The 26,948-nt window shown below is 46.9% G+C and overlaps 1 protein-coding gene across 6 annotated transcripts in view; it reads left to right on the top strand.

Annotated features, from left to right (window-relative positions):
- Nucleotides 1-26,547, top strand: part of Abhd5 (abhydrolase domain containing 5, lysophosphatidic acid acyltransferase) — a 46,598-nt gene extending 20,051 nt beyond the window's left edge. For 3 of the 6 annotated variants that reach the window (XM_070017611.1, XM_070017616.1, XM_070017617.1), the window contains 5 exons: nt 15,775-16,144; nt 21,932-22,086; nt 22,860-22,971; nt 23,773-23,959; nt 25,259-26,547. In XM_070017611.1, coding sequence (XP_069873712.1) covers nt 15,775-16,144; nt 21,932-22,086; nt 22,860-22,971; nt 23,773-23,959; nt 25,259-25,348 — 914 coding nt within the window. In that variant the 3' untranslated portion in view covers nt 25,349-26,547. Of the gene's footprint in view, nt 1-12,677; nt 12,764-15,774; nt 16,145-21,931; nt 22,087-22,859; nt 22,972-23,772; nt 23,960-25,258 lie in introns of all 6 variants that reach the window. The other 3 variants (XM_070017615.1, XM_070017613.1, XM_070017612.1) reach the window with 2 other exon arrangements.
- Nucleotides 26,548-26,948: the final 401 nt, after the last annotated feature.

The raw sequence follows: 26,948 nt of genomic DNA, 5'->3' as shown, positions 1-26,948 counted from the left end.
GAGAGCTTCCTGGTGTGGGGGGGAGCAGGCAGGGGGGAGGGGAGTGGGGGGGTGGGGGGGTGATCCCGGGGGGGGCAGCGAAGGGAGACCTTCCTGGTATGGGGGGGAGCAGGCAGGGGGGAGGGGGAGCAGGGAGGGGGGAGGGGGATCCCTTAGGGAAATGGGGGGCTCTTCCTGGGTGGGGGGGGACAGCGATTGGGGTTCTTCCTGGGGGGTGGGGGGGGAGGGTGATCCCTTGGGAGGGAAGAGCTTCCCAGGGGGAGTGGATTGGGGGGGCTCTTCCTTAAGGGGAGGGACAGCAAGGTAGGTGGGGGGGGCATCCTGGAGCAGAAGAGGAAGGGGCTGAGGAAAGACCTGGGGCCTGGGGCTGGCCAGGGGACCAGAAAACTTTGTCCTCACAGGGGAGGAGTTGTGGGTGCTTCATCTGATTCAGTGGTGTTTGGGGGGGGGGGTCCTGGCATGGATGGTCAGATGCCCTGTCCTCCTCCCAAGCTACTGCTTCCTCAGGGAGCGGGGAGATCTGTGGCTCTTGAACAGGTGGCGGGGCAGGGAAGTCTAGGAGACTCCCTTGAGGAGGTGTTACTGAAATGGTAAGAGCGCTAAGCCTTGAGCAGAAAAACAAACACGGCAGCCACAAAACAGGAAACAAGAAACCCTACCCAAGTTGGGACACCTACCCAAGCCCGGTGTTCAAACCCCAGGACTGGCATTTAAAAAAAGCTGGGGCTGGGAAGGTGGCTCCGTGGTAGAGGGCTCTCCTAGCACGCATGAAGCCCCAGGATCGATTCCTCAGTACCACATCCACAGAAAAAGCCAGCAGTGGTGCTGTGGCTCAGGTGGTAGAGTGCTAGCCTTCGAGTAAAAGAAGGTCAGTGAAGTGTCCAGGCCCAGAGTTCAAGTCCCAGGACTGGCAAAAAAAAAACAAAAACAAAAACTACTCAAAGTGATCACTCACCTTTCAAAAGTTGCTCTTCTTATTTGCCTGTTCTGCCCTGCTTTGCTGGTTCTTCCTGTTTGTACTTTGTGGGGTCAGCTGATTTGGCTTTACAGAAGAAGAGAGAAAAAGAAGTAGAGAGGGAGGATCTGCCTTTGGGGTCTGGGCAGAAGATACTTTCAGGAAACTTTGTGGACAGAGGGGGACAGATGTCTAGTTGTAAAGCTTTCTGTAGACAGGGTTTTAAATGATTCTTTTCTATCTGGAACTGACTTCATGCACTTGTGAACCAAAGAACAGCAGTTCATTGGTAGAAAAATTCAATTTATCATGAAGGTTATTGCTTCACTTATTGCTCTTTATACTGGAAAGTACATTTCTATACGTCTTCCTTATAAGTACTTTGGCTACTTTCTTATATTGAAAGCATTGGAAGGAAGAAGGAATTGGCATGGGAAAATTAGAGCGTGATCTATTTCAAAGTACACTCTACCCATGAAATTTTCATAATGAAAACCCTTTGTGCTTGCTAATTAAAATACAGTTTTTTAAAATTAGACAATTTAAACTTTATTAGCTTCAGAAATGTAGCTATGTGCTAAATTAGAGACTCACACCTATAATCCTAGTTACTGAGGAGGCTGAGCTCTGAGGACGAGATTTGTAGCCAGCCTGGGCAGAAAAGCCCAGGAGAAAACTCTTTATGTTCAGTTAACTAGCAAAAAACCAGAGGTGGAGGTGTGGCTCAAGTGGGAGAGCATTACCTTTGAGCAAGGAAAAAAAAAATCTAGGGAAGAGAGCCAGGCCCTGAGTTGCAGACATAGTACGCACACGGACACACACACACACATATGAAGATAAATATTTTGGCAATAGTTCTACTTCTGTTGAGTAAAACCTTTTGAGAGAAACAGGATCTCAGTGATAAAATAGGGAGTGTCTTGATCTCAGTGATAAAATAGGGGGTGTTTATGGAGACTGGGGTGTTTGGAAAAATACCCGGAGGAGGAATATTAGGAACTAGGTTCCCCTGATCTTATGTTTGTGGGTCCACTGTTTGGGTGTTGATGAATTTCCTTGTCATGCTTGTTATGAGACACTTGACAATCATGATGTCAGAGGCTGCCCAAATGTCAGCTTGCGTTCCCAATAGGTTTGTCAGACATTTTTTGGCTCTGAGACTCTTCAACAGGCAGATTCTTTTAGTCTTGCTGATGTTTGGGGGCCTGAGATTTCAGAGCACAACCCCAAAAAGGAATTTAAGGGTGATGGCTGGACGCCATTGATAGCAGCCTGTAGAAAATCATGTATTAGCTGACCAGCCATTATCTCCAGACTGAAGCAAGCTTCCTGGCACTCTTGGCAATACATGTGAAGCAGTGTCCGTTCTCCACTCTGGTATGGCCTTGAGAAGTGTACCAAGTGCTGGGCGCTGGTGGCTCACGCCTGTCATCCTAGCTTCTCACTCAGGAGGCTGAGATCTGAGGATCGTGGTTCAAAGCCAGCCTGGGCAGGAAAGTCTGGGAGACTCGTCAATGAACCACCAGAAAACCAGAAGTAGTGGTGTGGCTCAAGTGGTAGAGCGCTCGCCTTGAGCTGAAGAGCTCAGGGACAGTGGCCAGGCCCAGAGTTCAAGCCCCATGACTGACAAAAATAAACACAAAAGTGTCCTAAGCAAGCAACCAGGCTACGCTCCTGCTGAGGGCTTCCCAGAATGTGGCCATTTTAGACCTGATGTCCACCCTGTGTGGTAGATATGACGATCTCTTTTTGCTCTTGGGACTGCATCCAGCAAAGCAGAAGGGACTATATTGGAGCCCCGAGGTGTCTGATTTTAGTCTTAAACCATCCCTCCCCCCAACCCCATTTTCCTGCTGCTTCTCACTTGGATTGGGACTGAGGGGATACTTGACTCTTAGGTTGAATCCTGGTCCCTAGCCTTAAGACAGTTGAAGGTGTAGGTGATGCCAGGGTTTGGAAATGGTCTAAGTGTTCCTACGCACTTGGCTTCCCTGGTTGAAATTTAATCCCCATTGCGAAGTGTTAAAGAGGTGGAACTTCATCTGACCCATAGGACCTTTGGAAGAGCTTTGGAGATAAGCTCATTAGCATGGAGCCACAATGATTAAATCCTTATAGTTTTCTAAGGAAAGGGACAGACCGACAGACAGACAGAAGATCTGTCTATACTACATACTCTGGAGCACCATATTGTACGTCATAGCATGGCCTGTGCCAATCTGGGACTTCACCAAGCCAAAAGTCCAATGCTAGCTGTGATCAAGATATCTCCTTTCCTTCTATCTTCGTCTCTCTTATTGGTAGCAGAAAACAGACTAATATAAGACAGGGAGATGACGTCAACAAAGCAAAACACTTACCATAATAGTTACTGGGCAGCTTTTTGGAACATAGGATTCTTGTCTTTTCTTTGGTGGCTCTTCCGAGAGGATGGACATGAGGTGGGTGGAGATGGGCCAGAATGTTGAAGGATGTGACACTGATCAAGATGTATCACATTGGGCACCCATAGCTCATGCCTGTCAGCCTAGCTACTCTGGAGGCTGAGATCTGAGGATCATGGTTCAAAACCAGCCCAGGCAGGAAAGTCCATGAGACTCATCTCCAATGAACCACCAGAAAACCAGAAGTGGAGCTGTGTGGCTCAAAGTGCTAGAGTGCTAGCCTTGAACATAAAAGCTCAGGGACAAGGCCCAGACCCCGAGTTCAAGCCCTACAACTGACCAAAAGAAAATAAAAAAGATGCATCATAAACTGTTATATATGGTGCTGCCTTTGTACAACTACTGAAAGATAATCATAAAGAAAAAGAGAATACGAGATGCACATGCTGGAGAGCTACTTGTGCTTTCTACATCCAACGCTTTTCAGTTGGGATACCATTGAGAAAACTCACTGTGACAGGAGTTAGGGGTAGGCTTGTATGGATTGCTGCAAGTTTGTCCCAGAGAAGTATTAAGTACCAGTAGGGCTTAGAGGAATCACTTGTCAATTCTGCAACTGCGCAATTCCTCTAAGCCCTACTGGAATACTGGAGTTGATTTGTCTCTGGCAAAAGTATAAGCACTCTCCTAAAATGTCTGTGGAGAGGACTGAACCTCTCTGTCTTCTGTCCTCCACTGATGGTAATTGTTGATCAGATGGCAGCGCTTGACTGCAGCTGTAACGGGTTCTCCTGCCAAACCCTCTGTGAAAACATAATTCTTTCCCCTTGGCTTCCTTCAGTCAGAACAATTACATTCTTTTGGGTACCCAGAATCACAACTGTGGCATTGTTGTTCGACTCCCCTCCATCCATGAGCATCAAATCTGTTGGCAAAGTCCCATGGATTCTAAGTTGACAGCCTCTTTCCCTGTGTCGCTGATCATCTCCCTCATTCCCTCTTGTGGATTATTACACGCGTAGTAGCATGCTCCTTTCATGAATGGCTTTCCCATTTCCAAGAGAACAGTGTGTGTGTGTGTGTGCGCGCGCGCGCGTGCATGTGCGCACATGCATGCATGCAATTACACACACACACACACAGGTGTTTTACTTTATCTTGTGTCCTCAGCCTGAGGCCAGAGCCCTTCTGTAAGCAGTTTTCTAGTTTTGGAATCTTCCTGATCACTGGACTCTTTAGCAACTCTAGCCAAGTCCTCTCTTCCTTGTTTCCTAAATGTGTTCCTGTCTCCCTCCCATTTCCCCATAGCTTGCTTCACAGATGTAATTACTCTTCTCTAAAAGTCCATGGTATTGTTCTGAACTCTTCCCTGCACCCCCCCCCCTTTTTTTTTTGTTTTCTGAGAACAAGGTTTCCCTGACCAGTTCTTTTACCTCCCAAGTGCTGGGATTCCAAGTGTTTCCTACCACACCCAGCCTTAAACTTCCTTTATGGCCTTTCATTAGTATTTACTAATATAGCTATTTATATATGTATTCTGTCAGACAAAGTTGTTTTTGTTGGTTTGGTTTTGTTGTCAGTTGTGGGGACTTGAACTCAGGGCCTGAGCACTGTCCCTAAACATTTTTTTTTTGGTCAAGTCTAATCCTCTACCCCTTTGAGCCACAGAAGCTAAGAGTCTCACAGACTCTCCTGCCCAGACTGGCTTCGAACAGCAATCCTCAGATATTAGCCTCCTGAATAGCTAGGATGACAGGGGTGAGCCACCTGTGCCCAGCGAAGACAAAGCTTTTTGTCTAACTCAAGTGACTGGTAGAACCTTGAAGGGATTTAAAAAATAGTAAAAGCTTTGATCCTATTTTCTTAACTACTTCAATTATTGTAAATTATCCCAACAAACATCAAGATCAAAAACTCAGTAGGTGGTTATGTATTTTTCAGCGATGCGACTTAGATTATTATTTTATCTCATCCTAAGACAGCCAGAAAAGTTTAAATTTGAACAGGACAATACTTAGAACTCTGAACTTAAGTTACACCGGGAGGTTGGGAATAGCCGCCTATTTCATGACCTTAGCTAAACCTCCTCCCGCCTCACTGTTCTGCCTGCTTTCCAAAATGCCAATCACAGAGCAGAGAGTGCGGATTTCAGTTCTGTGACGAAGGAAGAACGTGTGAACCAAAGATGGTAAAGTTCCAAGGGCCTACTTAACAAATAATACTTTTTTTTAAAAGCCCACTGGATAGTCATCTTTCCAAATTATAGATGTCTCTGAACAAGTCTTTAAAGATTTGACCCGTAAGACTTCTAAAGCTAGACTGAAACCTTACACTGTTGTTGGTTTTTTTTTTTTTAAAGCCTTGACTAATTGTTAGGTGTTTAGTCTCACCTCATGATTCTGCAATTTCCCAATCCCGATTGTGAGTGACTTCTTCCTTGTAAATCATGTGTAGCCCCGTTCTGATGACAAGCACTTATAATCCTAGCTACTTATGAGGCTGAGATCTGAGGATTGGGGTTTGAAGCCTTACTGGAGGAGGAAAGTCTGTGAGACTCTTACCTGGCAAAAAAAAAACAAAAAAACAAAAAAACCTAGAGGTGGTAAAGTGCCCTGGATTTAAGCACACAAAAATCATGCCTAGAGATGAGTTTCTAAAAAGTTAACTATTCAATTTAAGATCTAGTATTATTTTATTTTAAGAATTCTTTGTCTTTCTCCCTCCCTCCCTCCCTCCATTTCTCTCTCTCTCTCTCTCTCTCTATCTATCTCTCTTTCTCTGCTCCTCCCTCTCTATTCTTTCCTTTCTTTCGTCTTCCTTGTACTGAGGTTGAATCTAGGGCATTGGGCTTGCTGGTAAGTACTCTACCACTTGAACTAGTTATTAATGTGTTCAGATATATTAGAATGTCTGCTTTGTCCTTAATCTAGTGATCATAATAACCTGAATCACTTACTTAGCCCAAATAAACTGGTCTATTGTTCACTTTAGTTGTGGCTACAGGATGCATGTGCTTTATTCCTTCCCCCCCCCCCCCCACTTTTCCAAGAACAGGATTTAAGAATTCAGGTCCCAAGAAAGAATGTCTTTAATTTAGGTTACAATTTTGGAAGTTGGAAGTTTCAATTCTTCATTAGTAGAGGAATTATGTCAGAGATATATATTTTTTTCACATCTCTTAATCTGAAGATTTGCAATGAAAATCAAAAAGTCATGCCTCTTAAAACTAAGAGAAAAATCTATGCTTTGTTTAGAGAGAGAGTAATAATACACATTTTTTTTCCTCTTGATAATACCAGGAATGGCGACTAACTTATTTTATTTTGGAAGTAGCATATATTTAGGAATAGGAGAGGGGTTTTTTGTGTGTGTGATATTTCCGTATATACCCACAGTGAACTTTGAACAACTTCCCCTCCCTCCATCTTATTCCCATTCTTCTCTTTCCTGGAATGGAGGCAATTTTAAACAAAACTGTAATCTACTGAAATCATCTTTACTTATAACCTAATTAGAAAATGTTATTTTAAGCAGCCAAGAGTATGTGGAAATTGGCCAGACTTGGTGTATATTTTCCTCAGAATCCTTTGAAACCTCTTTCACGGTTTCACAATATTTCTAGATTGTGTAATTCAGGTTTAGTAATACTATAGATAGTCAGATGTCTCTGAGAACAAAACAGGAATTACCAGGAACCTTACAGGCTCGTGGCCTGGGGGACAAGGAGAATGTTAACGATATTCAAAAAACAAAAATTAGAAAGTTCAGGGCAAACATAGATATCTAACAGGATACTTAAAATGAGATCTTTAGGTAAATATACTCTATGAACATGTGAAGCACATCTTACTTGGTTTTTCTTAGAATTACCAGCTTCTATATTAGTCTTTTAAAACTACTTAACTGGCCTGGGAAGGTGGCTCAGTGGTAGAGTGCTTGCCTAGCATGCATGAAGCCCTGGGTTCGATTCCTCAGTTCTACAAACACAGAAAAAGCCAGAAGTGGCGCTGTGGCTCAACAGTAGAGTGCTAGCCTTGAGCCAAAGCAGCTCAGGGACAGCGCCCAGGCCCTGAGTTCAAGCCCCAGGGCTGGCAAAACAAAACAAAGGAAAAAAACAAAAAATAAAAACAACCTACCTAACCCTCTAGTGGCTATAGATTGAAACTCCTTCTGCTTTTCCACTATTTGCGTTAGGACTGGAATCTTCTGCCTTGCTAATGAGATTAAGGCCTCTTAGAAAACATTTTGGCACACATCTGCCAGCAAACAGTGCTTCCTGGTATTGTGGCTATTTACTTTGGGGAAGTGACAGTCCCTGTGGGCACATGGCTTCTTCTTTATATAATGATTGATACCTGTTGGTCTTCTGAAGCCAGGATATCAGTGATAGATGGTGTTACTTGCTGATGATCTGCTTAAATACTAGAGGTTTTGCTTTCCTGTTTATAGGCCGAAGCCCTGTATCTAGTTGAATGGTTTGCAGCCCGGCCTGGGGACCTTTTACTCTATGCTGTCTGCACACATGGTTGGCTGACTCCGTCTTAGTTCCAGTAGCCTACATGTCAGGCCTAGGGAATGCTGGGTAATAATGGTGTCTGGCAGAGATGGGCCTGGTAAGAAGGGGCAGAGGGTCTCTCTTTAAGACAAGAAGTCGGAGTGGATAGGTCAGTCTTCGACTGTCAGACTCTTGCTTTTCACTTTCTAGAAGTGTGCCTTGGAGGCATTACGTAACTGGCTTTTTGAAACATCTTTCACTTTCTAGAGCTGTCTCCTTACTTTTCATTTTCTAGACGTGTTCCTTTGAGCCAGTTACATAAGGAATACTTCTAGAAAATAAAAAGTGTTGGAGATGGGGGTGTATGTTAATATACATATATATATATAGAGAGAGAGAGAGTTTCAGATGGGTGTAAATGGATATATATATATATATATACATATACATACATATATATAAGATATGTCTCCATCTTAAATTCTATAGAGTGTCTGTCCAACAGAAGTAAACGTAGAAGTTTCTATAGAACATTTTCTATCTGGCCAAAGTAAGCCTGGACAAAGACAAGACATAGTTAGAACTTAGGGGAAAAAGTGCTATCTTTGCAGCTTTCATTAAGGATGAAAATGAGATATTTCACTATGCTTTATTAAGTAGAAGTTTTTCAGTTTATGCTTTGGGGGGGGAGGGGGAATCTCACTTACAAAAATGGTCCACTTTAGAGCGCTAGCCTTGAGCAAAAAAGCTCAGGGACAGCACCCAGGCCCTGCGTTCAGGCCCTAGGACCGATACAAAGGGAAACTAAAACCTGTCCACTTTATTGAAAAGGCTACTATGAAAGCATTGAAGGGAGTTGGTGCTTCTTGTGGCTGAAGAGCTCTCGTTTTTAATGCAATTACTGAACTTCTAAACGGGTCATTAGGAGGCGAAATCCATAGACAGACCATGAAAGTGGAGTGGCATTGTGAATAGTAACTCAGTGGAGGTAGGTGGGTAATTCCTACACAATAGGCTTGTATGTAACTTCTTAAATTCTAGTAGCCACACACAGTTGGTAATTCAGAGTCTGAATTAGTTTTTGGACATAACGAGGGGTTTTGTTGGTTTTGTTTTCGGTCTTGTACCAATCCTGGGGCTTGAAAACAGGGCCTGGGCCACTGTCTCTGAGCTAGTTTGCTCCAGGCTGGTGCTCTACCACTTAGGAGCCACTGTTCCAAACCTGTGGCCTTTTTGGTAGATAATTGGAGATAAGAGTCTCCGTGTCCATCTCAGATGTCAGCCTCGTGAATCTCTAGGTCGACCAGCATGACCCACCAGCACACAGCCTGGATGTGAGGTGTTTTGTTTGTTGTTGTTTAAAACACCCATGCAAAAATGGCATTGTTCTATTCTGTGCTCCAACTCATCTTGTGATGTCATTTAGAGTAATAGGAGATGATAGTTCATTTCACTTTCACCTTTTTTTTTTTTTTTTTTTGGTACTGATCTCTGTCTCACAAATCACTAGGCATTGAGGGGGTATTTGCCTTAGGAAAACAAAACGACTGAGTTATAAGTCATTTCCTGCTGCTATTAGGAGATGATTCTAGAGTCACACAGGAGCTCCAGGTACAGGACAGTTGACTTACAGAAAGCAATCACGACAACAAAAAGAGAACTCCTGTCTCCAAACCACTTTTTTTTTAATTTAAGTTAATTTTATTTGTGAACATACTGTACAGAGGGGTTACAATTACATGGGCAGGATAATGCGTACATTTCTTACCAAGCATTGCAGCCTCCTCCTTTGGTGTACCCTTCACATCCCTTCCCAGCCTCCCCCCTCCCCCCACTTTTTTTTTTTTTAAAGGGGGAGGCCAACAGGGAGAGAGGACCAGGGTCATCCCTGCTGGACTCTGGCAGTGTTTAAAAAGTAATTTAAAACTTAATTAAAAAAAAATCAATGGAAAGTTCTGGAGTAAATTGAAAACTCAGTTGCTAAAGTCTCAGCAACTTTTTCCAGAGTTGTTAACACTTACAAGTGGACTAATATGAATGTGTCTAATAGTCTTACACCTTGATAATAAGGTACATGAAACGTGTGGCAAATGCTATTATTTTGCTTTTTTAAAACATAGAGAAAACACTGATGTCTGTAGGTGACCTTTGCTTCACAAACTGTCTCTATAACATAACCTCCTGGCTTTCACCAGAGCATCTGCTTAGAGTCCTGTCCTGTGAGCAGGTGTATGTAGACACACAAATGGTCTGAATATCCTAGGAAGTTCTTTTGTTGAAAGGCTTGAGATAAGACAAAAGTTGACTAGGAAACAAAACACTGTCTACAAATCCGGCATAGTGGTGCACTCCTATAATCCCAGCCCTAAGGAGAGAGAATCCGAATCGGGAAAATCTTGAGTTCAGGGCCAGCTTAGCCATTGTAGCCAGACCCTGCTGCCTCAAGAAAAACAAAAACAAAGAAATAAGAAACTGTAGATATTAGATTATTGGTAATTCTGATCACCTTATTTGATTGCTCGTACTATTGGTTAGCCTTTCCAAAACCATCTCTTTGTCTCAGTGTTGGTTCTTTTTGTTGTTATATTTTGGGGGTTCAGGCCCTTGCCTATACCATCCCTGTTAAAGAACCTGGTGTAAGCCTTTAATCCTTAGCTATTCAGCAGACTGAGACCTGAGGACCACAATTCAAAGCTAGCCTGGGCAAGAAAGTCCATGAGATTCTTCTCTCCAATGAACCACCAGAAAACTGGGAGTGACACTGTGGTTCAAGTGATAGAGCGCTGGCCTTGAGCTGAAGAGCTGAGCTCAGGACAGCGCCCAGGCCCCGAGTTCAAGCACCCCACGACCAACAACAGCAGCAAAAAAGAACCTGTTGTATTTTAATTCTTTTATTGCTGGTCCCTGGGGCTTGAACTCAGGGCCTTGGGCACTGTCCCTGAGCCTCTTTGTGCTCAAGACTAGTGCTCTGCCACTTTTGAGCCAAAACACCACTTCTGGTTTTTGTGGTGGTTCATTGGCAATCAGAGTCTCATGGACTTTCCTGCTTAAGCTGGCTTTGAACCACGATCCTCAGATCTCAGCCTCCTGAGTAGCTACGATGGCAGGCAGGAGAGGCACTGGCGGCCAGTAGCCCGTTTTGTTTTTAAATATTCCTCGGCTAGATCTTGTCTCTCTCTATCCTTCCTGCCAACGCTTTGGTTCAGGCCCAGCTTTCTTGTGTGGAATCTGTGGTTTTTGGTCCTGTTTCCTTTTCCAATTCAGTTCTCGTTCACAGGAAGTTCTCACTTTAAATAATACCACCCTGTGCCCAGTCCCCGCCAACTTTCAGATGGCGGTTAAGGTTTTCTGTTTCTGCCGGGCCAGGAGTTGACAAATGCTCTTTCCCTGGCTGTGTGTGTAATTCGTCACCTCGCATCTTGCCTGCCTGTTGCCTCTTTGTTTCTCAATGTCTATGTTTGTTTGTTTGTTTTTGCTGTTGTTGGTTCTGGGGCTCGAACTCAGGGCCTGGGCGCTATCCCTGAGACTTTTCGCTCAAGGCTAGCACTCTACCACTTGGAGCCACAACTCCACCTCTGGTTTTCTGGGGGTTCATTGGAGATAAGAGTCTCAGGCTTTCCTGCTTGGGCTGACTCTGAACCGTGATCCTCAGATCTCAGCCTCCTGAGTAGCTAGGATGACAGGTGTGAGCCACCAGCACCTGACTATTTCTGGGTTTTTTTTTTGTTGTTGTTGTTTTTAACAGATGTCACCATCATTTTTTTTTTCACAAATGGTTTGCTGGAACACAAACCTATTTTGATTCTCTATTTAATTTGTTCTAGAACAGCTCTTTGCATTTCTCTTAGAAGTATGTTGTTGTTTGTTTTTGATTTTGAGGTTTTGTGTGTGTGTGTGTGTGTGTGTGTGTGTGTGTGTGTGTGTGTGTATACACATGTGTGTGCCAATACTGGGGCTTGAACTCAAGGTCCGGGCACTGTCCCCAAGTTTTTTTTCCTCTCAAGATTGGCATTCAACCACTTGAGCCACAGGTCCACATCTGGCTTTTTGGTAGTTAATTGGTAGTGAAGAGTCTCATAGATGTTCCTGCCCAGGCTGGCTTTGAACTTTTATCTTCAGATCTCAGCCTTTTGAGTAGCTAGGATTACAGGCGTGAGCCACTAGCTCCTGGCAAGGATTTTTCTTTTAAAAGTCAGACTTTTAATAATAGCTCTCTGTCAACAGCCACCCTTCATACCTGTCATTTCTCCCTGTGAGCCTCTCCTTCAAATGAACCTTTCACCTTTTCTACTTCTACCTGATAAAGAGACTTGTTTTGCACTGGGTGGAATACCTCGAGTTCCTATTATTAACTATTCGTATTTATTCTGCTTCAATTCAACCTCTCCTTCATTATTTGGAGTCTGAGCACCCATGAAGATAAGAAGGGATTTTGCAGTCAGGCTGAGTTTGAACATACCACAATGCTTTGCGTCTTAAGTGACTTTGGCCATGCTCAGCTGGTGTCACCCAGTCTCTGGGTTACCTCTGCTGCTTTGCTTTGCTTTGCTTTGCTTTTCGTTGGTCATGGGGCCTGAACTTGGCCTGGGCGCTGTCCCTCAGCTCTTCAGCTCAAGGCGAGCACTCTACCACTTCAGCCACAGCGCCACTTCTGGCTTTTTCTGCTTATGTGGCACTGAGGAATCGAACCCAGAGCCTCATGCATACAAGGCAAGCACTCCACCACTAAGCCACCTTCCCAGCCCGAGTCTCTGCTGCTTTTCTGCTCCGTCATGTCATAGCCCGAAGCTGAGTGAAGGGCAAAACTCACTTCTTTTTTTGCCTTTTGTTTTTGGCACTGTAGGTCAGGATGGCTAACGGGTTGGCTTCCCACCTGGTGTCCTACATCATCGACACACCTCAAAGAAGCCGAAGAGAAAATGTTAAAATGTAAGGTTTTCTTCTTGTATATTCATCTGACCTGTTAACTAAAAATCGCTCGATAAATAGACATTGCCTTCCCGCTGGAGATAAGTCCGTGATGTGTTAGCAAAATAAAAAGTCCACAGAAGAAACTTCTCTCCTTTGTCCCCAGGACTCTGACATCCCTGTTAAACTCTTGAATAAGTAAGCCCTCCTACCCCCCCACCCCCCCCACCCCCGCTCAAGAAGCTTTGTTGTATAGGTTGTAGCTACTGCATAATGGAAAACTAGGTTCATATGTGAATTTATTTGAAAAGAGTATCAGTCAACCCCACTACAGGTTACAAGAAATACTTCTTCAAAGATGACTACTTCCCAAACAAAAGTATCAGGGAAAGAGTAACATTATTTCTATATGTGCAAATCGCTTTGATGTCTGGTGTAATAAAAGACATAGGGTCCTTATATCTACTTCTACACCCGGTCTGTTGGGGACTTTTGTGTCATGTGACCTGGAACACTGTTCACCCATCAGAAGAAGAGTGCAAAAAGACAAATAGAGTGGTATTATTTTATTTATTTATTCGTTTTATTCTGGTCAGTTGTAGGTCTTGAACTCAGGGCCTCGGTGCTGTCCCTGAGCTCTTTTTATTCGAGGCTAGTGCTCTACCACTTTGAGCCACAGCACCACTTCCTGTATTTCAGTGGTTAATTGGAGAGATTAAATGTCTCTCAGAGCCTTTTCTGCCTGGGCTGGCTTTGAACCACAGTCCTCAGATCTCAGCCTTCTGAGTAGCTAGGATGACAGGTGTGAGCCACCAGCGCCCAGCTGCTATTCTAGAGTGTTTGGGTTGTAGAAAGTATGCTGGACTGGAATCAGGCCTCGATCTGCCCACAGGTCTAACAGGATGTCGGCCAAGTCACTTTGCTCAGCTTCCCATCCCTTACCTTAGGAGGAAGGTAGGACAGGCCTTCGAATTCCTCCAGTGCTCCCATGCTAGGTTTCTTTTATTCTGCGTGGGAGCCTTCATTTTTGTTTCTGATGGGAACTGAAATGTATCCAAAGGGGGATCGGGACGTTGTTGTTTTTAACACTTTCGTTCTGCCGATCCAGTTGAAAGGAACGGATTCCATAGAGTGGTTCACGGACATGGTTGTGTGGATGTCTGTGCAGGCGTTTGCTCTTGTCCGCTACTCCTCTTCTTTACCATGAATGAACGTTCTTCTTCATGCACTTGGTAGCTTAAGAGGAAGAGACCAGGGCTGGGAAGGTGGCTTAGTGGTAGAGTGCTTGCCTAGCATCCATGAAGTCCTGGGTTCGATTCCTCAGTACCACATACCCAGAAAAAGCCAGAAGTGGTGCTGTGGCTCAAGTGGTAGAGTGTTAACCTGGAGCAAAAGAAGCTCAGGGACAGTGCCCAGGCCCTGAGTTCAAGCCCCAGGAAATGACCAGACAGATAAATTTCAATATATTCCTTAGGAGGGAATAAGTAGCCCACTTACAAGGATTTTTAACATGAAAATGCATTTCAACTTGTTCCATAAACTAGAATAACCTTATTCTCTACAAAAGTGCCAAAGTTGTCATAGTGGTTTACCCCAGTGAAAACCGTATTGTCAGGAGGGTGAGAAAAAGGTACTAGTGCTCAGTACATGCATATAGCATACACAGATTCCCGACTAAGGTCCTAGAGTGGCAGAGCAAGAGTTGGTCCCTGCTCCCATACCAGGTGACCAATACAGTAAGCTCTGAAATAGATACAAATCTTCCTTGTGGGAAGAAATGCTCAGTTCCCTGTGTGCAGACTGCTGAACAGCTTGGCTTAATACTAATACTAAGTTCTCCTCCTCTCCTAACCCATGTATATTTCTGCTCTGTTGGGATCATGATCTAGCAATGGTGTGAATGAATGCTGTTCCCGGGTGACTCAGAACTTGAGATTCTGGCTAGTGCAGGTTTTATCCACTGCAGCTCAGTACTCGGGAATATTTAAGGGCTAGGTAGATCTAAAGTGTAACTTTTCATTGATCAAATTAAGTCAGATGCCATGCAACCTAAGGTTTCTCTGTTCTTGCTTTTTTAAAGGGGTGATCAAGACACAGTGTCCTCATAAACTAACATGTTGAAGTGAAACCCCTTTGTACAACTACTTAATAAAAGGAAGACTTAATTTAACAAGTAAATAAAAAGTAATCAGGTGTCACTGGCTCATGCCTGTCATCCTAGCTGCTCAGGAGGCTGAGATCTAAGGATCACAGTTCAAAGCCAGCCCAGACTGGAAAGACCATGAGACTCTTATCACCAATTAACTACCTTCCCCCACCCCCCCAAAAAAAAGGCAGAAATGGAGCTGTGGCTCAAGTGGTGTAGGGCACCAGCCTTGAGCAAAAGAGCTCAGTGTCAGCAGCCAGGCCCTGAGTTCAAGCCCCAGGACCAGCACTAAATAATAAATAATTAAACTAGAAAAGAAGTTATTAGATCTACAAAATGGTGATTATTTGCATTTTGTAGACCATTGTTGAACTTGAACTCAGGTGATGTGCATCTCCTGCTGGGGAGTTCCTACCATCCTATATAGCCCCTCTTTATCTACTAAGCCTTGAAATGACTTGAGATTTTAGGTCCTGTGTTTACTGGGGGTACCATGAAACCTTCCCTAAACCCATTCTTGCTCCACGTCTGATTTCTAGTCTTCAGTGCTTCGTCTACAAAATCAGGGTGCTATTCTTTTGTTACTGTCTGCAGTGCCAGGTCAGTGACAGATCGATAGGATGGAAAGACAGGAGGAGGTAATAATGACATTGCCACATATTCTGATACTTGAGGCTTAGCTAAGGTAAGTGTTTGCACGTAGATACCAAGCGTGGCCGTCTAGCTCGCTGTATAATAGACACACACATGTTTTTAGGACTGCCATAATAAGAGCTCAGGTCCTATGACTGGTTTCTAGAATACCCACCATCGGTTGCTCCACGAGGAATCCTCTGCTCAGAAGGGGTGACACTGACTTCGAACCTCTTTCCTCTGTTTTCATCAGGCGTCCCCTGCACCTACAAAAAGGAATTTGTTCGCATATCAAATGGAAATCGAGTATGGACACTGAAGTTTTCTCATAGTATTTCAAAGACTCCTCTGGTCCTCCTGCATGGTTTCGGAGGAGGTCTCGGACTCTGGGCCCTGAATTTCGAAGATCTTTGCACCGACAGGCCTGTGTACGCTTTCGACCTGTTGGGCTTTGGGCGAAGCAGCAGACCCAGGTTTGACAGTGATGCAGAAGAGGTGGAGAACCAGTTTGTGGAATCCATTGAAGAGTGGAGGCACGCCTTGGGATTGGACAGAATGATCGTGCTTGGGCACAACCTGGGGGGGTTCTTGGCTGCTGCGTATGCACTGAAGTACCCATCAAGGTATGTGGGGGTGGCATGGCGGGGCCATAGAGGGTCTCCAAGGACTCGTCCGTGGGCTCCATATTCAGTGATTCTGAGATAACCATTCTCTTAGTATACTACCCAGTAAACCAAAGTAGCCCTCCCAGCCAACCTGATAGCTAATACAGTGATACAGGTGGAAAAGCTTGATAAAGATCTGTCACTTATGGGGCTGGGAAGGTGGCTCAGTGGTAGAGCGCTTGCCTTGCATGCACGAGGCCCTGGGTTCGACTCCTCAGCACCACATAAGCAAAAAAGAAAAAACCGGAAGTGGCGCCGTGGCTCCAGTGGTAGAGCATTAGCCTTGAGCTGAAGAGCTGAGGGACAGCGCGCAGGCCCAGAGTTCAGGCCCCACGACCGGACCCAAAAAAAAAAAAAAAGATCTGTCACTTAGAACGGGTTAGCATTTAATGTATATAATTTGGAGCCACAAGTAAAGATTATTGTGGTATTACCGTGTTACTATGATTATGATGATTACTGTTCTTACTAGTTTTCGACCTATACATCCAGCATGCTTTTCCTGACCTTTTTCTATGTTATAGGAAGCTGGACTGGGAAGCACCTGGTTAGAAGTGAGAAGCTCTCGGACAAAAGAGCTATCTCTGTCCTGTAAAACAAATCTCTAAACTTTAGGTGTTTTTCATAGTGTACCCTTTTTGTGGTTTGTTAACCGTCTGCTTCCTTAACCTTTCTCAGCATGGAACTGTGTGTGTGTGTGTGTGTGTGTGTGTGTGTGTGTGTGTGTGTGTGTGTGTGTGTGTGTGTGTGTGTGTGTGTGTGTGTGTGTGTGTGTGCGTGCGTGTGTGTGTGTGCGCACCAGTCCTAGGGCTTGAACTCATGGCCTGGGCACTGTCCCTGAGCTTTTGTGCTCAAGACCTAGTGCTCTTCTACTTGAGCCACAGCTCCATTTCTTTTTTGAGTAGTTTATTGGAGATTAAGAGTCTCACAGACTTTCCTGCCTTTGAACCTCGATCCTCATATCTTAGCCTCCTAAGCAGCTAGGATGACAGGCGTGAGCCACTGGTGTCCTGCTCATTACAGAACAGTTTGCAGACCTCAGGTTAGACTGTTGACCTTAGAATCTGTTGTGACTTAGTTCCTTTTTTTGTCGGTTGTGGGCCTTGAACTCTGGGCCTGGGCGCTGTCCCTCAACTCTTCAGCTCAAGGCAAGTGCTCTACCACTTGAGCCACAGCGCCATTTCCGGTTTCCTGATGGTTTATTGGAGATAGGAATTTCACGGAGTTTCCTGCCTGGGCTGGCTTTGAACCATGATCCTCAGATCTCAGCCTCCTGAGTAGCTAGGATGACAGGGCCTGAGCCACCAGCACCTGGCTCGAATTGGTTCCTTTCTTGATCTCATTTGTCAAGTGCCAGCACATCGGAGTGCTGAGAAAATTCACCTGTGTTTTTGGTCGTGTTATGGAAAGCAAAGAGTGAACATCCGCATTTTCCACTGTCAGTGTGTTTACCGCTGGACTCATTTTGGAATCTAGGGTGGGCGTTGACATTGCGTCCTCTTGAGATGAGTGGCCACTTTCAAAGCTCCTGGCTTGGTACCACCCTGTGGCATGACTCCAGTCACAGATTTTACAACGTGCTGTGTGATACAGTAGCTTTATGTACTAGAAGTTGTGGTGTGTGGTGTTCTCCATCACAACCTCTTCTCCACAGGATCACCGTCTAAACTTCAGCTTTCATACCTGCTTTCTGTGGAGAGCTCTTATTTGGTACAGGCTAGCCCGTAATAGTCTTGTCAAGTGAGAACTCTTCAAGAGAAAACCCTGTATTTTCTCCTCCTCGTGGGCATGTTAGGATTTTGCTCATCGTATCTTATCCTAGTCTTAGTGACAAACACTATTTGTAGGGAGAGGAGGAGAAGGAAGAGGGGAAGATGACAGATGTTTGTGGGCATGAGCTTGGCATCGGGCATGTATTATGGCTGTCTGTATCATGTCTTCAGGTTATCTCTAGAGACGGGAGCTGGGACTCGGCGGGTTAGACCCTGGATATGAGACCTCCACATCGTCCTGGGCTCCTGACCCTTCATAACTACCTGCTGATGAAATCAGTTGGGGGGATTTCCACTTGCAGTCATTGCTGCAAATGGAGTAAGGAAATGGGATGTAGGGGTGCCTTCAGTTATTCAGAACATCACAGTGTGTGAAGGACAACAGTACCAGGCATCAAATCATTGGACGGCCTACATTTGAATGGATCCAATGCCAAACACTAAACTTACACACTGTGTCAGAGCCTAGAACCCCTAAGTATCAGCACTAACTACGTGGATATGAGCATGCTCACGCTCATCAGGATGTTTAAGTTCCTTTGGTTGCTGGCAAATCATTGTACTCTACAGACTCTGTTAGGGAGTCAGGCCTATGTCCTTTTTCCTTTTTAAATTTCTATTATTTTCTTTTTTTTCCTCCCAAGCCTCTAGTCCCGACTGTGTAACACTTTATTTATTTATTTATTTTTGGCTGTACTGGGGAGATGCATCTCCACAACCACCACCGCAAAAAGCTGGACATGGTGATTTCACACCTGTCTTATTAACTAAAATGGGAAGCCATACATAAGAGGGTTACAGTCCAGGCGGGAAGAAGCAAGACTCTATCTGATAAATAACCAGAGTAAATGGCACTTGAGGCCTATAGCTCAGTGCTAGAGGGCCTGCCAAGCGAGCATGGAGGCCCTGAGTTCAAACCCCAGTACAGCCCTCCCCATCCCCCCCCACAAAAAAAAGATCAAACAACCCCCAAAGAAAGTGCAGACCAAGTTCTAATGGAGGAGGTTGTAGTAAGTCGTCACCAACCAAAGTGTTCAGCTACTTCCGTCTTGAAGAGTTCCCCCGTGGCTTCACCTCACTTGCTCCCGTGGAGAGGAAAAGCTCTTCCCCCACGCCCCGGGTGTTTGGAACAGTCACCAGGAGCTTTCTGGGGTCCATTCATCTGCAGAGCACCTTCCTTGTACACCGAGTTCTTCCCCTTCATTCTTCCTCATTCCTTTCCTTGTTGGGTAACAAAGTCCTATGGATCTCCTGGGACATTTGGTTTCTGAGACTGACGGTTCTTTTGTCCAGCCACCATGTAGACAGTGAAGTTTCCTATCTCAACCCACTGCCTTTCCTTTAAAAGCTGGAGCTCGGGAGCCGGGCCTCAGTGGCTCACATCCATCATCCTAGCTACTCAGAAGGCTGAGATCTGTGCGTCATCGTTCAAAGCCCGCCTGGGCAGCAAAGTCCATGAGACTCTTGATCTCCAATTAACCGCTACAAAGCCGGACGTGGCACTGTGGCTCTAAGTGGTGCAGAGCTAGCCTTACAGCGCAAAAGGCAGACTCGCAGGACTGATTGGAGAAAGAAATGGGCCTGTCTGTGTTTCAAAACTCATGGGCTGCTCCCTAGGTCCTGTTCTGCCGGTTTTCTTGTTTTCCCCGTAGTTTAAATCTGGACAGTTTCTGAGAGGCTGACTCACGCATGCTCCCTTACTAGACTCATTCCTAACCCTGAATTCCTGACTTCACAATCCCTTACAGTGGCCTCTGACATATTATTATCCTAGGAATATTAGGTTTGGGGAATGATAATAGGACACAAGCACATTAAGCCCAGGCAATTCCTCATAACAAGTGAGCTTCCCAGTTCTTTCAAGGAAAGGTAAAAAGCTGGCCTGCGTGCTTGGCACAGATTCCCAGCTCTCGTCCACAGGTCTCAGTGCTGTGAAATCTCCAGGGATCATAGGTAAAAATGAAGCTTAACCTCTACCTTTATGTTGCTTCTGCTATTTTCTTCGTGTGTGTGTGTGTGTGTGTGTGTGTGTGTGTGTGTGTGTGTGTGTGTGTGTGTGTGTGTGTGTGTGTGTGTGTGTGTGTGTGTGTGTGTGTGCTGGGACAGAGACTTGAACTCAGCACATGGCCACTCTCAAGGCGAGTGCTCTACCCCTTGAGCCACAGCTCCACTTCTGGCTTTTTGGTGGTTCATTGGAGCTAAGAGTCTCACAGACTTTTCTTGAACCACAATCCTCAGATCTCAGCCTCCTGAGTCATTAGGTTTGTTTTTTTCTTTATCAGGAACAAATTTCATGGAAGAATTAAAGCTATGAGTAACAATGAGATAATGGAATATGACATTGGAATTAAAGCTCTTAATAATAGGACAATTATCTATGAGGTTGGAATACATCTGGTTGGTTAGTAAAGAAATTTGGGAGAGGATGAGTAGATGGTGATGTTAATAGTTCATGATGTCAAAAGCAGGGTAGAAGCTGGGCACTGGTGTTCACGCTTGTCATCCCAGCTACTCAGGAGGCTGAGATCTGAGGATCACGGTTCAAAGCCAGCCAACGGCAGGAAAATCCATGATACGCCTTATCTCCATTGAACCACCAGAAAACCGGAAGTGGCTCAAAGTGGTAGAGTGCTAGCTTTGAACAAAAAGAGCTCAGAGACAGCACCTAGAACCTGAGTTCAAGCCCCATAACTGACCAGAAAAAAAGTAGGGTAGATAGATATGCTGTATCTCACCAAATTCCATTTTCCCCAAGCTAAAGGATTTATTAGTCTTGTACAGCCCCATGCTACATTAGTCTCGTGTTTGTGAAAAGGTTTATTTATTTATTTATTGGGTCTTGGGGCTTGAACTCTAGACCTAGGCTCTGTCCCTGAGTTCTACAGTTCAAGGCAAGCACTCTACCACTTGACCCACAGCACCTCTTCTGGTTTTCTGGGATAAAGAGTCTCACGGCCTTTCCTGCCCAGGCTGGCTCTGAACCGTGATCCTCAGCTCTCAGCCTCCTGAGTAGCTAGGATGACAGGCGTGAGCCAACGCCTCCCAGCAAAAGGTTTTATTTTAAAAGTCCATCTGAATCTATTTTAAATCCTCATGTTTTTAGAATGATTGATTCATAGGTAATAGACTTTTTTCTTACCTTTTTTTTTTTTTTTTTTTTGTTCTGGGGCTTGAACTGAACACCTAGGCACTGTCCCTGAGCTTCTTTGGCTCAAGGCTAGCACTCTACTACCTGAGCCACAACACCACTCCCTGCCTCTTTCTGTGCAGGTGGTATTGAGGAATCAAACCCAGGGCTTCATGCTTGCTAGGCAAGCACTCTACCACTAAGCCACCTTCCCAGCCAGCCGGGTGAGAGACTATTATGAGTATCCAACGCTCCTTTATGGGTGTGATATTGACCTTGAGTCAGCTGTGATGTCAACTTCCAGGAAGGTGGAATTTTTCTGAGTGGCCATGGATCTGTTGCCCGCTGTTATGTTTTCCTTTCGAACATAACATTTAGATGATTTGTGTGTGTGTCTGTGTGTCTGTATGGGTACATGCATGCTCATGTGCTGAACTCAGGACCTGGGCACTGTCCCTAAGCTTTTGTGCTCAAGGCGAGTGCTCTGCCACTTGAGCCACAGCTCCACTTTTTTTTTTGGGGGGGGGGTAGTTAATTGGAGATGAGAGTCTCATGGACTTTCCTGCCTAGGCTGGCTTCGAGCCCTGATCCTCAGATCTCAGCCTCCAGAGTAGCTAGGAAGACCAGCGTGAGCCCCCAGTACCTGGTCACAGTTCGATATTTTTATAAATAAAGCTCTGTGTTACGCACTACTCAAGATCTCTTGAATCTCAAGTGATGTGTACCCCGTGAGCCTGAGTCTACATTTACCTATAGATTCTTAGAAATGTTTAATAATGATTCGAAATACCACATAAACGAGCTCTTTATGCTAAAGGATCTAAATCTGTTCTCTTCCCCTCACAGGGTTAGTCACCTCATTTTAGTAGAGCCCTGGGGTTTTCCCGAGCGACCAGACCTGGCCGATCAAGACAGACCGATCCCTGTTTGGATCCGAGCCTTAGGAGCGGCCCTGACCCCCTTCAACCCCTTAGCCGGCCTCAGGATCGCAGGGCCCTTCGGTAAGTGCTTCCATGGGACAAGCAGAGCGCTTCACGGGTGACAGAGATTCCCTCACTTAAGAGCAGATAATAGACTTAAGCTGAAAGGAGACATCACGGGGGAACCGCACTTGCTACACAGAACCTGCCCAGTCTGCGAATCCAGGTGGCTTGGTAGCACCATTGCGTGTTGGAATGCTCTTCTCGCCCTGATGATCTCATTCCACCCCGCCTGGGGAGCTCTGGCTCACTGCCCTGGCCAGCATCAGCAGGGCAGAGTGTCATAGCACAGCTCTGGGAGAGGTCAGAGTGCAAAGTGCCAACCTCTTCCGGGCTCTCCTAAGTGGCGCCACCACCAAAGCAGTGCACTGTCTCAGTCACACGCGTCACACCAAGTTGCCGGTGGAGTGCTGTGATCGCTGGACGCCAGCAAAGAAAGAAAACCTTGCTGGGTAGCGTGGGGGATGCCTTTAATCCCAGCACTTGGGAGGCTGAGACAGGAGGATTGGGGGTCTCTATGCCAGCTTGGGTTATAGCAAGGCTGCCGAGAGAGAGAGAAGAGAGAGAGAGAGAGAGAGAGAGAGGCTTTGTCTACTAGAAATATTTAAAGAATGTATTTTCTTGTTTTACTGGTCACTTGGAGAGTTGAAGACAGTAGTAGCTTCCAGGGTGTGTGCGTATGTGTATATTCATATAGTTCCACCTGAACAAGCTCTGAACTTCCTGCACCATTTAGTGCCGAGTTGCTATTAACTATCAGGGAAAACATGGCGGTTTTATTTCCTGCTACACAGGGTTAAGTCTGGTGCAGCGCTTAAGGCCTGATTTCAAGCGGAAGTACTCTTCCATGTTCGACGATGACACTGTGACAGAATACATCTACCACTGTAACGTGCAGACCCCCAGGTAGGCGCCGGCACCCGGGGGTGTGTTTTGATGCCTGTTCCAAGGCTTGAACTCAGGGCCTGGGCGCCGTCCCTGAGCTCTTTTGCTCAAGGCGAGCACTCTACCACTGAGCCACAGCATCACTTCTGCTTTTCTGGTGGTCCATTGGAGATGAAAATCTCACAGACTTTCCTGCCCCCGCTGGCTTTGAACCGTGATCCTCACAGTTCCGCCTCCTGAGTAGCTAGGATTATAGGCGTGAGCCACCAGTGCCCGGCCCAGGCAATTCATGTGTATGTACCAGTATTGGGGCTTGAACTCAGGACCTGACCACAGTCCCCTAGCTTTTTTTTTTTTCACTCCAGGCTAGCGCTCTGAGCCTCAGCGCCACTTCCGGCTTTTTCTGCTTACGTGGTGCTGAGGAATCGAACCCAGGGCCTCATGCATGCGAGGCAAGCACTCTACCACTGAGTCACCTTCCCAGCCCCTGGTTGGCCCATTTTTTTGCTCTGGTTCTTTTCCTGGTAAGGTCCACTGTGTGCATCTGGGGTGGCCTTGGACTGCCGTCTTCCCTGTGCTTTCCCAGTAGCTGAGATTACAAGTGCGAACTACCACATGCAGCTGGTTCATTGAGATGGGGGAAATCTCACTGATTTGTCTGCCTGCTCAGGCCTTGAAGTACCAACCTCTTACTTCCTGAGTGGCCAGGACGACAGGTGTGAGGTTCTGTGGGTGGCCGTGTGTGGACAAGAGGTCGGGCTGCGGCCTGGACTCCCCCCCCCCCCCAAAGTCACGCGCAGTGTGTACTTTCCTCCTTCCAAGTGGCGAGAGTGCTTTCAAGAACATGACAATCCCCTACGGGTGGGCCAAGAGGCCGATGCTGCAGCGGATTGGCAAAATGGACGCCGCCATTCCCGTCTCCGTCATCTTCGGCGCCCGGTCCTGCATCGACGGCAACTCGGGCACCAGCATCCAGTCGCTGCGGCCACACTCACACGTGAAGACCATCGTGAGTGCGCGCCCCTCGGGGGCGGGGCGGGGGCGGGGCCTGCAAGGAGACCACAGTGAGTGCACGCCCCCTCGGGGGGCGGGGCGGGGGCGGGGCCTGCAAGGAGACCACAGTGAGTGCGCGCCCCTCGGGGGCGGGGCGGGGGCGGGGCCTGCAAGGAGACCACAGTGAGTGCACGCCCCTCGGGGGCGGGGCGGGGGCGGGGCCTGCAAGGAGACCACAGTGAGTGCGCGCCCCCTCGGGGGCGGGGCCTGCAAGGAGACCACAGTGAGTGCACGCCCCTCGGGGGCGGGGCGGGGGCGGGGCCTGCAAGGAGACCACAGTGAGTGCACGCCCCTCGGGGGCGGGGCGGGGGCGGGGCCTGCAAGGAGACCACAGTGAGTGCACGCCCCTCGGGGGCGGGGCGGGGGCGGGGCCTGCAAGACCATAGTGAGTGCACGCCCCCTCGGGGGCGGGGCCTGCAAGACCATAGTGAGTGCACGCCCCTCGGGGGCGGGGCGGGGGCGGGGCCTGCAAGGAGACCACAGTGAGTGCGCGCCCCCTCGGGGGCAGGGCCTGCAAGACCATAGTGAGTGCGCGCCCCCTTGGGGGCGGGGCCTGCAAGACCATAGTGAGTGCGCGCCCCCTTGGGGGCGGGGGTGGGGCCTGCAAGGAGACCACAGTGAGTGCACGCCCCCTCGGGGGCGGGGCCTGCAAGACCATAGTGAGTGCACGCCCCCTCGGGGGCGGGGCGGGGGCGGGGCCTGCAAGGGTCCAGTGCCGGGATTACAGACAGGCGCTACCTGCCCAGCTCGGGGCAGCTTTGACCCACACCTGTCCAGTCCCCTTTCTGAGGGGACCTTCTGCACTCTCTGTGGAAAGGCCAGGTTAGGGGAGGGAGGGGAGGAGGGGGACAGGTGCAGAATCAGTTCTCGAACCCCACCCCTGACTTTGCCCATTTTCTCTGCTGTCTCGCCAGGTCTCGCTTTCCATTTGTTTAGGGGCTCTGTGTGTGGGTTCTAGGTCTTGAACACAGATCCTGGGCCCTGTCCCCGAGCTTGGTCACTCAAAGCTAGCATGCCGCCACTTGAACCACCTCCACTTCTGGTTTTCTGGTGGTTTATTGGAGATAAGAGTCTCCTAGACTTCCCTGCCCAGGCTGGCTTTGAACCTCGATCCTCAGATCTCAGCCTCCTGAGTAGCTAGGATGGCAGGCATGAGCCACCAGCGCCCGGCTTTTCCAGTATCTTTAGAGGCTCATGTATCTTGCGTGGTAGTGACGCTTTTCCTCGCTGACCACGTCTGCTCTCTCTCACCCAGGCTATTCTTGGAGCAGGGCATTATGTCTACGCAGATCAACCTGAAGAGTTCAACCAGAAAGTGAAGGAGATCTGCAACACGGTGGACTGAGCACGCAGCCGCAGGTGCAGTGGCAGCCTCTGTGCGAGCAGGTGGTGGGTGGCCCCCCCACCAAATCTCTCCAGCGTCATCCACAGTCATGCTGGAGAGCGAGGAAGGCACCCAAGCCCCGCGCCCCTGCCTGTCCTTGCACACGTTTTCCTCCTGGAGTCGTTTGCACACACAAACCATTAGTGCCTTCCGGAAGAATGGCTTCCTTCTCTCCTCCTCGACCTGGAATACACAAGTCTTCAAACTTAGTAGCTTTAAATAAAAGGTGGTGTGTCCTTTTTGATGTACTGAACCATTGTAATCGCCCAACTGACTTTTCTCATTTCTACCTAACTTTGGCAGTTGGGTGCCTACATTTATATTGCCAACTTAACCAAATGATTTCTGGGTCTGTTCGGATACATTCTGTAAAAGATGCACTCTTATTTTCTTTGCTTGGTTCAACCCTGTCTAATAATGGATTCAGTTAACTCCGGCCCCTGTGCGCTTTATGTAGAAATGTGTCTGTGTTTCCAATACGTCACCTCGGGTTTGAAATGGAGTGATTTGAAAACAAAGGAGTCAAGCTGGGTGCCGGTGGCTCACGCCTGTCATCCTAGCTACTCAGGAGGCTGAGATCTGAGGATCCTGGTTCAAACCCAGCTCAGGTGGGGAATTCCATGAGACTCTTACCTCCAATGAATCACCACTAAGGCGGAAGTGGCGCTGTGGCTCAAGTGGTAGAGCGCTCGCCTTGAGCTGAAGAGCTGAGGGACAGCGCCCAGGCCCTGAGTTCAAGCCCCACGACTGATACTTAAAAAAAGAGTCACAGCTTTACTTTTTCTGTTTTTCATCTTCAAAGCTGGCTACCTAGATAGCACCTGGGGACATTTGTGTGACTTAACTCAGTGCTTCTAAGACAGTGCCACGACTCCGTGACTCAAGTCCTAAGAAGCCTTCACTACACATCTGTACCCTTTTCCCTCCGCATGAATGCTGTTCTTTTCCAGGACCAAGGATGCAGCGAACACGACTTCCTCCTTCAAGCGGATCTGAACCACTATTGGCTTTTCCAGTAAGCAAAGTCATGTTGTATTTTTATGAACATCTGACTCTCTTATACAACGAAACCAGGGTTTCATTCTTACCACTAAACTATTTTAAAAAAAAAATGGTGCTACTATGAGCCAGGACACCAAAAATGAATTAACCACTGTGTTTCCTTTTGTACTGATCGACTCATTTATTACTTGCTTATAGTTACGTCACAGCCATTCTGTCTCTTGTGGGTTCCTGCCATGAGGGTGTTAGCACTGTCTTTGCCGTTTTACAAAATGAGGCACCAGTAGTTCATACCTGTCATCCTAGCTACTCAGGAGGCTGAGATCGGAGGATCACAGTTCGAAGCCACCCCAAGCAGGAAAGTCTGTGAGACTCTTAAGTCTAATTAACTAGAAAAAAAGTCAGAAGTAGAACTTTGACTCTACTGATAGAGCACCAACCTGGAATAAAAAAGCTAAGAGACAGCACCCAGGCCTGGGTAAAAGCCCAAGTTACCAGCACACACAAAACAAACGTATCACTTAGAGTTTGTTTCAGAATGATATTTAGAGGTCACTTT

The sequence above is a fragment of the Dipodomys merriami genome, unplaced genomic scaffold, assembly GCF_024711535.1.
Source record: "Dipodomys merriami isolate MVZ:Mamm:240054 unplaced genomic scaffold, mDipMer1.0.p SCAF_125, whole genome shotgun sequence".
Taxonomy (NCBI): domain Eukaryota; kingdom Metazoa; phylum Chordata; class Mammalia; order Rodentia; family Heteromyidae; genus Dipodomys; species Dipodomys merriami.
The sequence above is the reverse complement of the archived record's forward strand: the minus strand, read 5'-3'. Positions and strand labels throughout refer to the sequence as shown.